We start from the raw sequence: 16315 nt of genomic DNA, 5'->3' as shown, positions 1-16315 counted from the left end.
TCAGCCTGTGCTGCCTCAGGGACCCAGAGGCATGTCCTTCTCATAACCACCCATCGTGAGCCACAAAGCCCTACCCTGTTCGACCTGCCTGTCCCAGGTGCTCAGGGAGAGCAACAGGTTCCTGCCACCTCTCCACCACCCTCTTCAGAGCTCATGGGCCCTACTATGTCACCTCCATCAGTGTGGCTACTCCTCTGCCACCACCCAGCCAACCGTGTCTGATAGCCAGGACCAGCCCCAATGGGGCTCAATGCATGAGTTGACCCCAACCCATGGCCACAGGGCCGGACAGGGGTGACAAGATTGTGTGTTTCCTCAATTCCTTTCTTTCTTTGCCACAGGTGGGGAGATATTAGTTATGACCCCAAACGTGCTAAAATCCAGTTGTCTTCATAGAAGATCTGGGGATCCCAGATCAGACTTCATCATAGCCTCTTTTCCTGAATATGACTTGGGGGACAGCAGGGCTGTGGCTGCTCATAGGCCTGGGCTCTGAGCCTCACACACCTTCCTAACTCTCAGCCCTCCTCTGATATATGGGGGACCCACTGAGTCCCGCTGGGTTTAGAGTGGAGGTAGACCTCAGCTTAAATTTGGAGATGGGATCATTGGCCAGCAATCCTAAGGATGACCCCCTAGAGGGCTCTTCTTACTGAGAACAGAGCAGGTTAGCCACTTCTTCTGCAAGGGACGTAGGCGAGTCCCTTGGCCTCGAGGAATATTTGGACAAGATGGAGACATCTACCCGGTGTGGTTAGGAGCTGCTAGATCAGATAGGAGATTAAGGGCCTGGCAAGATGGAGGAGGAACTCCCCAGGAAGGAGGCACCCCTAAACAAGGATGTCTCGGTAACATTCACTTTCCAGCAGTGAGGCCAGGGTGGTACTGAAGTCTGGGCTTTTTTTTTTTTTTTTTTTTTTTTTTTTTAACCAGGTCATAATTCCCACTCCTGGTTTTCCTTGCTAGAGGGGAGCTCTGGACCAGCGCTGGGGGAAACAGTGACTGTGCTCATCTAAGCAATTATTAGTGCGTCATGACTGGTGATAGATTGGAACGGGCGGGGGCAGGGCAGGACATTTGGAAATCACAGGCTGACGAGAGTGGCAATACAGCCCACAATTAGCTTAATTAGTAGAACCGATGTCACCTAATGTGGCCAGAATACCAGGGAAGGAATGATTAGACATTTCCGAGTGGAGGAGGAAGAGGCATTGGAAGGTCAGAGGTATGAGAGCCTGGGGGAGAGAAGAACCTGGGGGTACAAGTATATTGGTGGTATTTGGGGTGTGAGAAGTTGGGGTATCATGAATCTGAGAGTATGAGAGTGAGGGGGATAGCTGGGACATAATATCCTGGAGGTAGGAGAACCTGGGGAGTGTGACAATCTAGAACAATATGAGAACCTGGGAGTGTGTAACACACTGGGATGCTGGCCTTCCCAGATCCTCCAGGGGCCCACATTGAGCCAGCGCCAGACTAACCATGGCCGACCTGCAGCATCCCACTCAGCCCCACTCGGTTCCTGTCTCCCTGTCCCCAGGTGCCTGGGCAGCCATGGTATACAGACCTTTGAACTGCTGTTACAGCAGATGTCACCACTGACCTGCGGCTACCTTCTGAACCATGACCTCACACTGTTCTCGGAAGTCCTACAAACATTCTCACCATGCAAGGATTGCATTATAGGACTACAGATGAGCAAACGGAGGCCCAGGGGCTTCTGCAACTGGCTAATCCTGGGACCTCCCGGCTATTCCAGAGGGATGGGGCGTGAGAAACTGTACGCCTTTTACAATGGAGGAGCCTCTGTTTTCAGGCCCACCGATGAGGAGAGTCTACAGCCTCCAGCTTAGGCCTGTGCCTGAGACCAGGACCTAAGGGAGGAACATAGAAGAGAAACTGAGGCAGCTGTTGAGAGCCACTCTGGGAGGGGCCAGCAGTCTGCAGGTTCCCTTGACTATGGAGAAAGTGGCGAGTGGGCTGGGCTGGCAGGTAGGCAGTCCATGCTGCTGGGAGGTAACAGAAATCTCTGGGCCCACCTGAACTGTGTGATAGGTGGGAACTCCAAGCCAGAGCAGGCTCAGGCATCCTGGGCAGAGCCTGCATAGCTGAGATGTCCCCGTCTAGTCCAGGAGAGCCTAGGAGGCCAGAACCAAGGACTTGGCATACTTTTCCTTCAAGCCCCACCTGCCCTCCTGCCTGGTTGGCCTCAGGGAGGCCGGGTGGGTCCTGGGTAAAGTCAGTTTCATATTGGCTCCTGCACAATATTTTTCCTCCCACCTTTGCTTGCAAAGGCAAAGCCCCCCACTTCCGCCAAGGGCCTCAGAGCCACACACACCTGAGATGGCCTGCACCGCCACACGGAGGAAGCCTTTCACCTCTCCCTTTTCGCTGACGATGGCCACGCGGTGCACCAGGGGCACAGGGTACAGCAGGTTGCTCAGGTATACGAAGGCCCTGCAGGAGCAGAGCCATTGTCACAGGCGACCCTCGGGAGGTGCTCTGAGCTACAACAGTGATACCAAGGCCGGCTCACACACAACATGAAGCTGCAAAGCGTAGCAAAGCGGCGAGACAGCCAGGGCAGACAGACGCAGCGAGGTGGGCTGGGCACAGGCAAGGACGGGGGGTGAGGGAGGAGGGTTTTCAGTGCTCAGAGAAGACAGGAGGGGGAGGAACAGAGAGGAAGGAGCTCAGTGAGTGGAGGGCACAGCCCAGCTCAGCCTGGACATGGCTGTCTGAGAAGAGAACAGCTGAAGAGGGGGTTTCAGCCTGCTTCAAGGGCTGGGGGACCTGGGCTGAACAGGGACATGCTCACAAAGCCTCAACGCTTAGAGTACGGATGTCTACTTTCCATGGCGCCATCAAGCAACCCCTCCGTGGAGCTCCTTTAACAGACACCCGTGCCCTCTCCGCTTACCTGGAGGTCAAACACAACCCGTCCCTAGGTGTTACCCTTCTCGGGGCAGGCATAACTCCGAATGTGCGCCCATCACTCAGAAGCCTGGGCACTGCCCTGATCCTCTCTGCTAGACAACACTACCTATATCAAGAGTCTTGCTGGAGCTCCCTCAGCCTCTCCATCACCCTGCCTGCACCTGTCACATAGAAGTCCCCACACCTTCAGGTACGCCCAAGCTCCTTATTGAATCATCTAAGCCCTATGCAGTCAAGGACGGCCAACCCCATCTTACTGCCCCCACGTGCAGCCTCCACCTGGCCACACGGGCCAATGAGTCCCTGTCATCTGCCTGCTCTCATGACAACAGCTCATTCTGGTTCCATCTTCTGACTTTAAGAACCTCTCTGTAGTCTTTCTGGTTTTCTGTGCTTTTAATATATGACAGAGTTTCAGCAAGTTGTTCTAGCAAAGTCTTCCAAGTCAGGCCTTGGAGGGTGGGAGGCAGCTACCTTCAAAGGGCATAATGGTCCCCCTGGGCTATCTCCCTGGGACCCAGTTTCCTAGCACAGTGGCCTCTCAGGAAGGGCACTAGCCCAAACCCTTTTGTTCAAGGCACCAGTCAGGGCATTACTGTGGAGAGGATATAGAGAACCTACAGAGGACTTTGAGGGAATAGCCACACTGGAACTGTGCTGGCTATTCAGGGACCCTGAGCCAGACCGAAACCTACCTCTGCCATCCCAAGGCCCTGATAACATAAGTTACCTCTCTAGAGGATGCACAGAGCTTGCTTGAACTCAAGCCCAGGTTCTGAGCTAGACAGATGAGCCCTACTGGCGCTATGGGGATACCCCCAGCTCTGTGAGTACCCATAGGGAAGCTCACCACTTGACCCTTCCCCACCATCCAGAACTAGGGGTTCTGGAGCAGTACCCAGAGAGGGAGACTGAGGCAGAGCAAGGCCGTGCCTAGGTCATACAGTAAGACATCAGCAGGCAGCTATCCAGGCTCCCTACGAGGACTATTGTAAAATGGGGTGACCCCAGAGACTGTAGGACCCAAAGAAGAAATACACATCCTGGGACAGCTGCTGCTCCCCAACACCTGGAAGGTAGCTTATCAACTATGTCCTAACCATGATGCCCCCAAATTTAGCTAGCTGTGCTCTCCTCTTTGATGGATGTAGAGTCTAGAGTCTGGCATGGCCCATTAGAGCTGGTGCAATATGGCACGCAGGCTCATTTCACAAGAGAAGAAACTGATGCATAAAAACATTGGGCAGTAGCCAGGATGGCAGCAAGGGCCAGAGCTAGGATGGGACCTGCAAGTTACCCTTTAGATAGCTCTCAATCCTGTCACTTATTGCTTGGCAGTGCAACTAATCACAAATCAATCTTGCATCTCCATCTTTTAGAACTTCCTCCCATCAGAGAGGGAAAATCCAGGCTGCCAAGATCCCCATTCAAACTGTAGGAACCGTATGGTCCATATCTAATCCTAACCCTAATCTCTCACTGGAGGCTGGGGGTCATGTGCTGAAAGAGACCCATTTTTGGCCAAAGCCCCAGATCCTCCCTGATGTCATGATCCCCACACAGATCACATGGGAACTGTGGATCCAGCTGCAGCCTCAGATGTTGGCGAGGACAAAAATGATGTAATGTTCCCCTTTCCTTTACACGATCTACACCATCAACCCAGCCCACTTGGCACTGTGGTGGGGTTATTCTGCTAGAAGAGATCTCTGGGCCTGGACTGCCTTCCAGGGGCAGGACTGGTTTTGAAGGGACCACAAGCTGAATCTGGAAGGCTTCTGTGCCCCACTCTGAGTAGAACTCATTCAGCCAGCACACCTGGGAGATGAGGGCACCCAGGCGGACACCGCTCAGGGGGATCATAGACTCTAGCCTTCATCTTACCTGTTCTCTGGGCACCAGAAACAACTAGAAGATAGTGTAAGCCGCTACAGGGTCAGAACACAGCCCTTGCCAACCTCAGTGTGCCACATCAGTCGAACACCTGGCTGCTCTCGGTCAGTAGAATATTGTCACAGCCACACTGGCAAAGACAGGAGGCCCGGATAAGGAGGCCCAGCATGGAGCTAAGAGACTCATGGAGCTAACAGGTGCAGCTTCTTTCTGGGTCAACATTTACCCCTCTAGTACCCTCCCCAGATCCCCCCTAAACCCTTAACTCTTATCCTCCTCTCTCTTGTGCCTGCCTCCCTGCCCCCATCTTCTGGATGTGTGTGAGGTAGAAAATGGGAGCCTCTGGGCCTACTTCACCAGCCAACTCAACCACATCCCCAGGCCACCTGACACCTAACCATCAGAGACCTGGGATGTGAGAAGAGGCTCTCTGGTTATAGCCACGAGACGACTGCCCAGATCCAGATTACCTTGAAGCAGACTTGAACACCCAAAAGAGGAGAGGAGGGCAGGGCAGGACGGGCAGAGCGGCACGTGTGGCGAGGCAGGAGGGAGGAGGCAGCGCTAACCACAGATTGGTGAGGTGCAGAAACGCATGCTGGGGCCCCGGGAAGCCTTTCCAGAGGGGACGAGAGTGGGCACCCCAATTTTGCTTAAGCTTTGGAGAGAGAGCCAGCAGCTACCAGAGGGTAAAAGGAAAATCAAGGTGGAGCCCTCTTCAGGGCTGGGCCTGCATAGCTGCTGTGCGGAGAAGCCAATTCTTGCCAAACCAAAAAGGTCAGGATATTGCCAAATGAAGCCTTGCACAGAGTACCCCACAATACAGGGGCCCGGGCCTCTCATGGATGACTTTTGCTAAGTTTGGTCGTTTTGTGAAATCTCAAATCCACAAGAGGGGGGAACAACGTTGGAAGGACCCAGCTCTTTTCACAAGACTGAGGAGCCCATACCCCATGTCTCCTCAATATCATCATCCTCTGTGTCTCCTGACCCCTTGTCTACCTGACACCCGGAACCACACCCAGGGCCCAGCAGGCATGGGAGGTCTGATACTATAGCCCAAGGCTCACTGGGGGGAGCCTGTGCAGAGCTGGCCTGTAATCTGTTCCTCTTGCTCAGGCTCAGCGGGGTGGAAGTCCAGACCCAGGGTACCTCAGAGGGAGAGGTTACCCATTTGTGTGCAGCTGGGAGCTCATCATGGCTAACATCAGCCAACGACAGTTAGGAGAACACATCAGAGACATTCCTGGCCAGTGATATGGGACCTGCTACCTCCCTAAAGGGAGAGGGGCTCTCACACCACCACCTCCATTCAAGGAAGGAAGGAAGGAATGGCATAGAAAGTCCATAGTCTGTAAGGGACTAGGCTCAGCCTTGAACTTTCAATACTTGTGCCCCAAGATCAAGAGCTCTGAAACTCCCACTGTCCGAGAATCAATCTTAAACTCCACAAGAGGACACTCCTAAGACTGCAGCCATTCCAAGCAGGTAAGCGACAAACCCTAGCATGTCTGAAGTTATGTGCCTTACTGCTGAAGCCAGCAACTAGACCTGCCTCCCTGCAGCCCACTCCCTCAACCTCAGCCTCCCTCACCTGTTCCAGAAAGTAAGCAGCTGGGGGTTCTCTGCAAAGGGCACGTGCCCATCTCATCATGTTGGGTCAGGGGCTTGGAACTGTTCTCACCTGCTAGGCTCCACAAAATTAAAGCAGAGAGGTGGAGGCCCTTCCTCCCCTGCCCTGGGAGGCTCACAGTCTGGCTTTTTCTCAGAACAGAGTAGCACTGAATACATAGGGTACCTTCTTTTTTGGACAACAGTGGAATAAGCAGAAGGCACCTCAATTGAATAAAGCTGATTCCCAAGACAAGGGTTTGGAGCATCCTTCCTGGGGATATCTTTCTTCCACTCTCAAATGCCCCTTGAACCCTGCCCAAGGGGTCACAGAATCTTGTTCACTTCCTACAGCCACTACAGGAACCATCCCAGCTACCCAGAGTGGGCACCAGGAGCTCTTGGCTGTAGCTCTGTACTCGAAGCCCAGACTCTTCCCTGCTGAGCCAGAGTATCCATCTTCTAGATGTGCATATATCCCGCTGTGAAGACACAGGGGAGCCGGGCTTTCTCAGTTTCCTCAGAAGCTAGCCCTAGCCTGCCTGGCCCAGAGGGTCCGGTGTCTGCCCTGATAACCCCACCGATTGCCACAGCAGTGCTCCTATGCAAAAGAGCTGGTTCCTCCCCAGCATGCGTGCCTCAACCTCACCAACCTTCCTACTAAACTGAACAGGGGGGGCCGGTCGTAAAACGGGTCCCGGCCGTCGCACAGCGTGTGCTCCGGAAAGACGTCGTCCTCCAGGTCCTCCTCCTCCTCCTCCTCCTCCCCCACGCTCTGCTCCTCGGCAGGCTCGGTGGTGTCGGAGTCGGGGCTCGAGAAGGTGGGGGAGGGGGTGAGAGCAGCCATGCGCTCGCTCATGCATGTGTTGAGAAGAGGGTAGCTGTTGCAGCCAGAGATGACTGAACTGAGGTTAGTGCGACAAGACAGAAAGAGGTTAACACCAGCTACTCTGGGGAAGGTGGGGCAGGGTGGGGCGGGACAAGGAGGACTTCTGTTTCAAACCAAGCACCAACCACCAAGAAACGCTGCTTTAAAAGACGATGAACGAAAAGGCGCCCAGTCTCAGGGCTGGGAAGAGGAAACAAAACAAAACACCCCAAGCTAACAACGACAACAGAATCCATTATCAGTAGAAGGCTCTGGAAAGCACCACCAACGGGTATGAGCGAGAACAAGGGTCCAGGCTGGCTATAGCCAAAGCTTTTTGAGGGCCTCCTTGGATGACATGGGGGTCGGAGACTAGATACAGACACCAGACTGGAAAACAAGGAAGGAGCCTCTGTGTTCCCACCCCCAAAACACTAGTCACTTAGAATGCCTGCTGTAGGCACCTGGGTACTTGGGCAACACACACACTCATGGATATGTATCACAGTAGGTGACGGCAGTAGTGACAAGATGCCACCCCAGGTCTCCTAAAAAAAAAAAGCTGGGCCTACAGGTGCATGATGAGGAATGATGGAGAGAAGGACAAAAGTGGAACATGGCTTTCTTGACTTCAGGACAGGGCAGCTCAGGGTCTGGGCTCTGACCCCACTGTGTGCACTCATTCTCCCTCTCTCTCTCTCTCTCTCTCTCTCTCTCTCTCTCTGGATGGGAGGAGGTGCCCACCTGCCCACCAGCCGGAACCAGGGGAAGCGATCATAGAAAGGGTCCCCGCCGGTCACCACGTTGTCACAGTCCTCAACGACGCTGGAGGGCACCTCTGCGGCTCTGTCATACATCTCCCGCATCAGGTCCAGGCGTTGCCTGTTGGGGTTCAAAGACCATGTAGGCTCAGACCAGTGCCCAGAAGCAGCCTGGCACCCCATTCCTCCTAGGCATCAGGCTCGGCTTGGTCCCATCGCCACCGTCCTGTCAGGGTCACAGGCTCAGAGGTCTGCCAGCTAGAAACCCATGAGAATGGCAGGTCACCCCCAACTGCCTCCCAAGTCCTACCCGGTGATGGCAAAAGTGAGCTGAACAGACTTGACAAGGCAGGGCACAGCTGGAGAGCTGACAGAGACGTGGGGAGACACCCTACAGCAACTCAGAAGCGGGATTGGTAGCACAGCCCTGAAAGCTCTTGTCGTGAGGCAGGAAAGGGAATGGAGACCACAAAGCATTTTTAAATATCACCCCACCCCCAGGCAGGACAAAATGTAGGAGGAAGAAAGTGAGATCGTGCTCTCTAGAGGGCTCAGAGTTTGCCTTCTAGGAAGAGAAACATCCACTATGGATGGTGTTATATTCCGCCTGACTTCCTAGGACACAGCAGGGATGGAGAGCCCAGAGGCACACACAAACTGAACAAGAAAAGGGTGTGCCTACTAATAATGTTTGCTGTTCATATTTGCTATCTTCAGGAGGCCTGACTGACCGGGAAGAGCCCTCTCTACCTAGCTCAGTGGTTCTCAACCTTCCTAATACTGCGGCCCCTCAATACAGTTCCTCATGTTGTGGTGACTCCCAACCATAAAATTATTCTTGTTACTACTTCATAATTGTAATTTTGCAACTGTTATGAATTGTAATGTAAATATTTGTGTTTTCTAGTAGTCTTAAGCGACCCCTGTGAAAGGGTCATTCATCCCCAAGGTGTCCCGACCCACAGGTTGAGAGCCTCTGATCTAACTAATTCTGAGAGATAACTAACAACTCATTCGTGAGCCTGCTTTCTACATGCTAACCCATAGACCCCAAGTCCACACTCACCTCCCCTCTTCCTAAGGTCTCACACACTTGACCAGTGTTCTCTCTGCCTTCAATCACCAAGGACAGCGAGAAACTAGGAAGGTCCTTTGCTCAAGGCTGGCCTAATTCAGGGAGCTGGTCCACAGAGACCAGCTACTCCACATTTTCCTCCGCAGTCCCAGGCTTTCTGACTCCTAGCCTGCACTGATGCCCAGTCATGGGCCTGTCTTGTGCCTCCTCTTCCCAGGGCTGTGAGTACATTCTACCCTTCTCGTGGCAGATGCTAAGTCATTACCCGGTCATCTTCACACATGAAGACTTGGCAAGAGTTAGGGGAGGAGTCTAAAGAGGCAGAAGTACTCATAAAACACACAAGCAGTGGAAAACTTCAGTTATGGCAGGGCACTACCACCTGCCCAGATCCTCAGTCTTCCGGGAGCTGAGGGGATGATTTCCCTCAGGCATGTAGAGTGGAGAAGCCAGCCCCCCCCATCCCAGCTCTAAGGTCCTTGGCACAGACCAGATTGCAGGCACTGAGCCACCTTGCAGGCCCCTCTACTGCCTGAGGGCTCCTTCAGAAGCAGAACAAAAACATCACACCCAGAGACACACTGGCATTGTTGTGAAGCACACTCCAGTCTGTTTCTGTCCCCGAGGAAGACACCCGTCCACCATCCACCTCACTGCCCATCAGCGGCACCTGAGTTTCTCTAGCGTCCAGTAGTGGGTGGCCCCGTTCTTCTGATCCTGGACCTCCACTGCCACAATGGTTCGGGGGAAGGGCCGTGTCTCTCGGTCTTTGGCAGCTTCTGGAGGCAGTAGGTCTGGCGGCAGTGGGGAGTAGAGGGTGTCTGTGAGGAGGACAAACTGGAACTGGACCTGGAAGGGGAGAAGATGCTCATTCATCCACTCCTTGCTGAGAGGGAGCCAGGTTTCCAGGGAGCTTCTCCCCACCCCACCGAGACTGCAGCTCTATATTCTATAGTTCACCAAACTATTCAACTAGTCACTGAAAAATGTTCGACACTCCAACCCTGGTCCCCGCCATTGCTTGTTGATTCCCAAGCCCAGTTCCAGGGCTTCCTTCAACCACCTACACTGGGTACCTAGTTCAGGCAAGAGCCCCAGTCAGCTCTAGGGTTGGCTGAGTGCTGGTATTGAGCTGTGACTATAAGCAACTAGCCCATCACTCATGAAGAACCCAACTCCTCTGATGGATTCCCACCTTCTTCTTTAGCTCCACGCTGATGGCGTTGGCCTCCTTCAGGAAGATGGCATTGCCCCACAACAGGTCCCGTAGAGAAGTGAACTGGTACCATTTCCATTTCCGGAAGGCCCACAATGCCAGCTCACACTCCCGCTCGGTCCACTGGACTAGGGGAGAAGCCATGGGTGTCATCAAAGAAAGTCATAATATAGCCTACCACAACCTGAGTCCTGTAAGATCAAGATGACTTGGCAACATCACAGGACCAGCTGAGTGGATCCGGTCCACACTGTAGCTGGTTTGTTGAATAAAGAGTAGCCCTTCTGTAGTCAATGTAGCCAGAGATAGATGTTGAAGGGCAGGCTAACTTGGAAAACTGGCTGGGTTCCAGCCCTCTCTCCCCAGATAAAGGCTCCTCCGATCAGTCCCTGCCATTCTGGGTTGGGGTCCCCATGCTCGCATTCCTGATTTCATACTAAGCCCTCTTGGTGTGGAGAAAGGAGACCCTAACAGAAGGACCAGTCAAATAAGAAATGTGGAAATGCCCCAGATCACCCAAAGATTAAGTGCCCCCCCGCAAATGAGCTTCCCTAATAGGTTGGAAGTCAAAGCAGCTCAGAGGCCGTATCACCAGTGATTGCCACACCTGCCTTGCGGGGTTGGCAGTGAGGAAGAGCACTCTTGGGAGAGGAAGAAGAGCAGAGTAGAGGCTCACACATCCTCTATTCACGAAGCCCTTCTGAAAAGGGGAATCCTTAGTTGAGGTGCAGAGTGAACCAGGTCTTTGGTGGTCTCCACACACCACACAGTAAACATGGAGAGCCCTCATCAGGACCACCCATGGTTCTGGCCCACTCCCATGAACAAATACGTGTCTGTGTGCATGAGACGTGTGGTCACTTGCTCCAGTACAGCCTCCCAAACCTTGCCTGTAGGATAGTTCCCTGAATGAAGGAGGTTTACCTCCCAGGGCAAAAGTTCAGACCTCCAGAGAGCCACCTGGGACCTGGTCTTTCAGGCCCTGTTGCTAGGAGACAAGCCCAATTTAAGTCCTTACCTTCATCCTCTGGTTCTTCCTCCTCCTCATTCACCTCTGGGTAGTACCTGGAATCCATCTGCTTCTGTAGGGCCTCCAGCTTACTCTCATAGTCCTGAAGAGACAGGGAGGGCCTGTGGTTCTACCATCAACTGAGACGGTCTTACCCTAGCCCACTGGAGTGCAAAGGAGGGACCTGGCCAGCAGAGAGCATGGCCAGAGGGAACAGAGAGCTGCCTTCCCAGTGGGCTAGAGCATATAGGGGCCTGGAAAGTGGGGTGCACATCCTCACCAGCCTCTGCTGCTCCAGCAGGTATGTGGCCTCCTCCCGTTCTCGCCGGTACTGGTCCTCCAGCTCCTGGAGCCTGCAAGAGAGCATTGGGTGAACACAAGGCCATGAGACTTGGCAGGCAGGCATCTGCCCCCAGGCCTCACCTCTGCTCCATCTCCTGCTTCATGTCGATGCCCTGCTTCTCCAGCAGTTCCCGTTGGGCGAAGGCCCAGTCCACTGGCTCGGCAGGCGTCTCTGCGCAGGGGGTTCGCTCACGCTCTTGGCGGGCCTGCTCGGGGTGGTTAAAACGGAAAACGTGGCTCTTGCCCATGATGATACGGTTTCCTGGGAGATGGAGAAGGGAGAAAGGGGTGCAGGTACTTCATCTGTCTGGGTATCCTAGCATCACCCACCTCGGGAAGAGCATCCAGCCCCCCAAACCCTGGCTCCAAATCACCTTTCTCCTTGGAATGGACTCCTTGTTGTCTCCCAAATCTATCCCCTTGACTATGTGGTTTCGGTTTTGTAGGAGGGATTGGTAACGTTTAGAGACACAGGCTATAGAAGTCCCAGGATGCTATAAGGCTAAGTTCAAAGGATTGGAACACTGATTGGAGATCAGATGTAAGACCGTTCGTGAGGTTTCAGATGAGAACAGGATTCCATGAGAACTTGGGCTAGAGGTTATTCACACTATGTCCTGGCAAAGAACATGGCTACGTGTTGTCCATGTGCTAAGACCATGTGAGAGGCTGGATTTCAAAGTGTTGGACTAATTAACTTGGTGGAAGGGATTTCAAGGCAGCATAGCATCCAGGTAGCTATGGCATGGACTCCAACGGCTGATTCTGACCAGGTTTACAGTATGACTGGGGAGCAACAACCAGAGCAGAAGATTTTAAAAACTTGGAAGTTTTAGTAGAAAAGAAGCACATTGACATGCTAGAGCCAAGGGAGGTGTGTGCACAGGCTGTCTCGGGAAGTACTTCCCTGTGTCCAGTCATCCAGATACTCAGTGGCAACTGCAGCCGTGACCCAAGCAGGCCCAGGTACCGCTGAAGCTGGCAGTGGGTTTTAGCATTGTCCAAGTGATGATGATTTTGCAGATACGTGAACCATTAGAGTTATGTAGTTACAAAGGCTTCCAAACAGATTTCAATGTAAATTTGGAGAGGTCAGTTTTATATATTTTTTTCATATGTTTATAATATATAATATATTAAATATATTGTAGAAATTATATACCTCACAGGCAGACCTTGAGAGGAAAGCGTATAGAGCCATGAGAGTAAATGCTATGTTTCTGTGAAGATCCCAGCATGTTAGAGATGCCCAGAACACAGAACATCTTCTAAGGAAAGCCATGAGCCACAGCAGAGCCTTCCAGATGAGCCTTGTAGGCTACAGCGGGGGAGGTCAGAGGGATGAGGTTACCGAGGCCTTTGAAGTTTGCATTGTACACAACATGCCTTAGCTTCTAAACATGGAGCTATGGGATTTAACGTTTGCCCTGCTGAGTTTTTGTCTTGCTCTAGCCCCGTTCCTCCTGGCTAATTTTCTTTTTCTCCCCTTCAGTATGGGAATGTACACCCTGACTCATCGTGTACCAGAAGTATGTCATTTCCATTCTGGTGTTACATGGGCTCGCCACAGTTTGGCCTGAGCCTAAGAGGACACTTTACACTTGGGCTCCTAAGCAATGATGGAACTTTAAGTGTGTGGAGACTCTTGGAGACAGACGGAATACACTTTGCATTGTGAGATGGGCACAGCCTGGGGGACTAGGAGTAGAATGCTGCGGGTTCAGAATGATGTCTCCCTCAAAGGATGTTGAAGGCTAGGGGTCCAGCCGGTGGCACTATTGAGAGGCGATCGGATCATGAGAGTACTAACTTCACTGGTCGATTACTCTATTGGTGAGTTCACTGGAGGATGAGTGAGTGACCAGGAGGTGGGGTTTGTTGGCGGAAGTAGAGTGTATGCCTTTGAAGGGTGTGTCTGTTTCCAGAACCTTCTTATTCTCACCTCTGCTTCCTGGCAACCGAGAGGTGAGCAGCTCTGTTTCACCCACCCTTCCACAATGATGCTCTGACTACCACAGGCCCAAAGCAGTGAAGATGGGCTGGAGCCTCTGAAACTGTGAGCCAAAAGCAATCCTTTTCCCCCAAATGGTTTCCTCGGATGCTCTGTTTCAGCAACAGATGGTGACTGGCGCTCCTGTAAGTTGGTGCCTTGAGATGTCTCCTTATACATGTGTGTATATTTCAGTATTCATCTGGCCCAGCTCTGTCTTCAATCCCATGTACATCCATGCCTCCCATCATGCAGGCAAGAGCTACATCATCTGGAGACCCACCTTAAATATCCTATATGACTTTTCTGAAAGAGATTTTAACACCTCCATGTGTGTGGTTTTTATAGCAGCAGGGTGGAGATTATAGTATTTAATCCCAGGAAACAGGTGTTGAAGAGGGCGCTCACCTGTCCCACACTGACCACAGTTGGGCCAACCATCTGCCTGTCTCCTGCCCTCTCTCCTGAGCATAGCCCAACAAAGTGACCATTAGGGACCTCCCACTCTGACTTCTCACTCTGCACTAGCCCGGTATCCTGTAAGTGGGAACCCCTCTGCTTTTCTAGTCTCAGGTCCAGGCACTCTAGTCCTCAAGTGCCCAGTTTGGGGACCAGAGGGTCTCATTGCTGTTCACAGCAATGCTGCCTTTTGCGGGGAGCAAACTGTGCCTGACAGGATGAGCCCTGAGGCTTCGCCTTGTCTACCCTGCAGTCCCCGAGTGTTCCCAGCCATACCTGACCGCAGGATGCTGGGCTCAGTGACTTTTTTGCCATTGACATACGTGTCAGCTCCTTCACAGGGCTCCAGGGTCACCACGGCTGCAAGACAGATAAGAGGGACACTGTAAGAAGCTGTTACTTCAGTGGCTCAGCTCTCCTGGCCCCTGGCAGGCACCAGTCAGGTTCCTCATCCCCGGCCGGCCATAGAACCTGATCATGACCCCTGGATGAACCCAAGGGTCCCATCAGTTAGTCAAGGAGGAAAATATGTCAAAAAGTAGACACATGAGCCAAGGTCAAAGCTGAGGAGGCCATGCTAGGCTTGACTTCTCAAGTTCTTATTCAGGTCTCTAAGTGGAGAAGAACGAGAGCAGCTACCATGTAACAGGAGGCTCTAGATTCCTTTGACTCGTCTGCACAGGAGAGAAATGGGAATCTGTGGACAGGAAAATCTAGGAGTGGCAATTATCCCCAGCACCATTGAGGCCTACCATCCCAAGGTGGCCAAGTTAGGCAGGCATCTAATAATAGATTCACAAGCCTGAGGATGGTCAGATGCTTTCTGGCTAGGACACCAGCCCTGCACACCGGCAGAGGCAGGGACCCAGTGTCTGCACACCAGCACACGCAGGCCCAGCACTGAGGCAGCACCATGCAGGGTGCTGGCAGGCAGAGAAATCAGACAGCTGCTACCCAGCCAACAGGAGAGCATGCTCTCAAAACCACGTCAACCCTAGAGTGGGCTCCATCCATGTGGCCCGTTGTCCCTCTGCCCATACTCATCCCCGCCTGCTTACTTGCCATACTCAACACCCCCCTTGTCCCAGCATCCCACCATGACCCTGGGCTCCAGTCTTCAAGGCAGCTGGCTCCCCAGAGCAACAGCCACATGGCCACAGGAGTCAGCGGGCCTTTCCCAAACACCTTTCTAATCACTCAGCTGTCCTCAAGGCTCATAGAGTTCTGTCCAGAAGCATGTTTAGAGCTGAGAAGCTGAGTGAATGGTTAGCACCCTACCCTCGAGGGCTGAGCTACTAGGTCTCGCTGATGCCTGATCAGCAATGTGGGGGCAGGATGGGTGGTGGGGTGAGACAGGATGACACTACCTTCTCCACCTCCCCGGGAGTCGCTCCGGAAGATGCAGTGCTCCTCCTTGATGAAGTGCCCACTCAGGACGATGTCTTGCCGCCTCTCTGCATCTTCTCGGCCCACTCTGTTGAGGAATCACGGGTGGCATAGCATTAGGGCCCCGGCATACCCACTCTGCCTGACCCACTCCTGCGTGCAGCTTCCTAGGGATGCCCAGCTGGCTTTTGCTGTTGCTTTTGCTGTTGTTTGTTTCATGTTTGTTTTTATTTTAAAATACCAGGGTGTATGTACTGTCGGAACATGGAGAAATGAGAGCGGGCAAGACAGCCCCAGGGCAGCCCGGCTATAGGGAAATCCAGATGGCCCCTAGAGACACTTAAAAAGCATTGCAGGCCACATAGGGCTAATACACAACTCAGCTCTTCAGGGACAGCACAGGATAGTGGGAACAGGGGACCCGCACTCCCCAACCCACTAGAACCAGGCTGGCTGGAGATGCTATTGCTCCCTCACCTTGTGATCTCCTCAGCTGGCTACCCTTCCTCTACCTTCATCTAGCACCTACCTGGTGACTCCATCTTTGATGTAGTAGAGGAGGCACTCTGACATCAACGGATCCTCATTCAGGTTGACAAGATGAGGTGTCTGGGAAGAAACAGAAAGGTCACTCTCCTGGGGAGGAGCAGAGTCCTCACAGTGGCCATCCCGCATGCCCTCTGCTCAGATGCCAAAGTATCACCATTCTCAGAACTGGATTTGTTGGGGACATAATGCTCTACCCAGCCCAGTGGAGAAGAAAAGAGA

At 53.0% G+C, this 16315-nt stretch overlaps 1 protein-coding gene across 13 annotated transcripts in view; it reads right to left on the bottom strand.

Annotated features, from left to right (window-relative positions):
- Kif1a (kinesin family member 1A) overlaps positions 1–16315 on the bottom strand; it is an 86435-nt gene that overhangs the window by 28325 nt on the left and 41795 nt on the right. For 6 of the 13 annotated variants that reach the window (XM_057761974.1, XM_057761975.1, XM_057761976.1 and 3 more), the window contains 10 exons: positions 16077–16156; positions 15529–15635; positions 14438–14521; positions 11794–11974; positions 11651–11723; positions 11380–11473; positions 10341–10489; positions 9816–9994; positions 8054–8191; positions 2339–2457 (listed from right to left, as the gene is read on the bottom strand). In XM_057761974.1, coding sequence (XP_057617957.1) covers positions 2339–2457; positions 8054–8191; positions 9816–9994; positions 10341–10489; positions 11380–11473; positions 11651–11723; positions 11794–11974; positions 14438–14521; positions 15529–15635; positions 16077–16156 — 1204 coding nt within the window. Of the gene's footprint in view, positions 1–2338; positions 2458–7094; positions 7347–8053; positions 8192–9815; positions 9995–10340; positions 10490–11379; positions 11474–11650; positions 11724–11793; positions 11975–14437; positions 14522–15528; positions 15636–16076; positions 16157–16315 lie in introns of all 13 variants that reach the window. The other 7 variants (XM_057761966.1, XM_057761967.1, XM_057761969.1 and 4 more) reach the window with 2 other exon arrangements.

This window comes from Chionomys nivalis, chromosome 2, assembly GCF_950005125.1.
Source record: "Chionomys nivalis chromosome 2, mChiNiv1.1, whole genome shotgun sequence".
Classification (NCBI taxonomy): domain Eukaryota; kingdom Metazoa; phylum Chordata; class Mammalia; order Rodentia; family Cricetidae; genus Chionomys; species Chionomys nivalis.
This window is presented reverse-complemented; position numbering and strand designations above follow the sequence as displayed.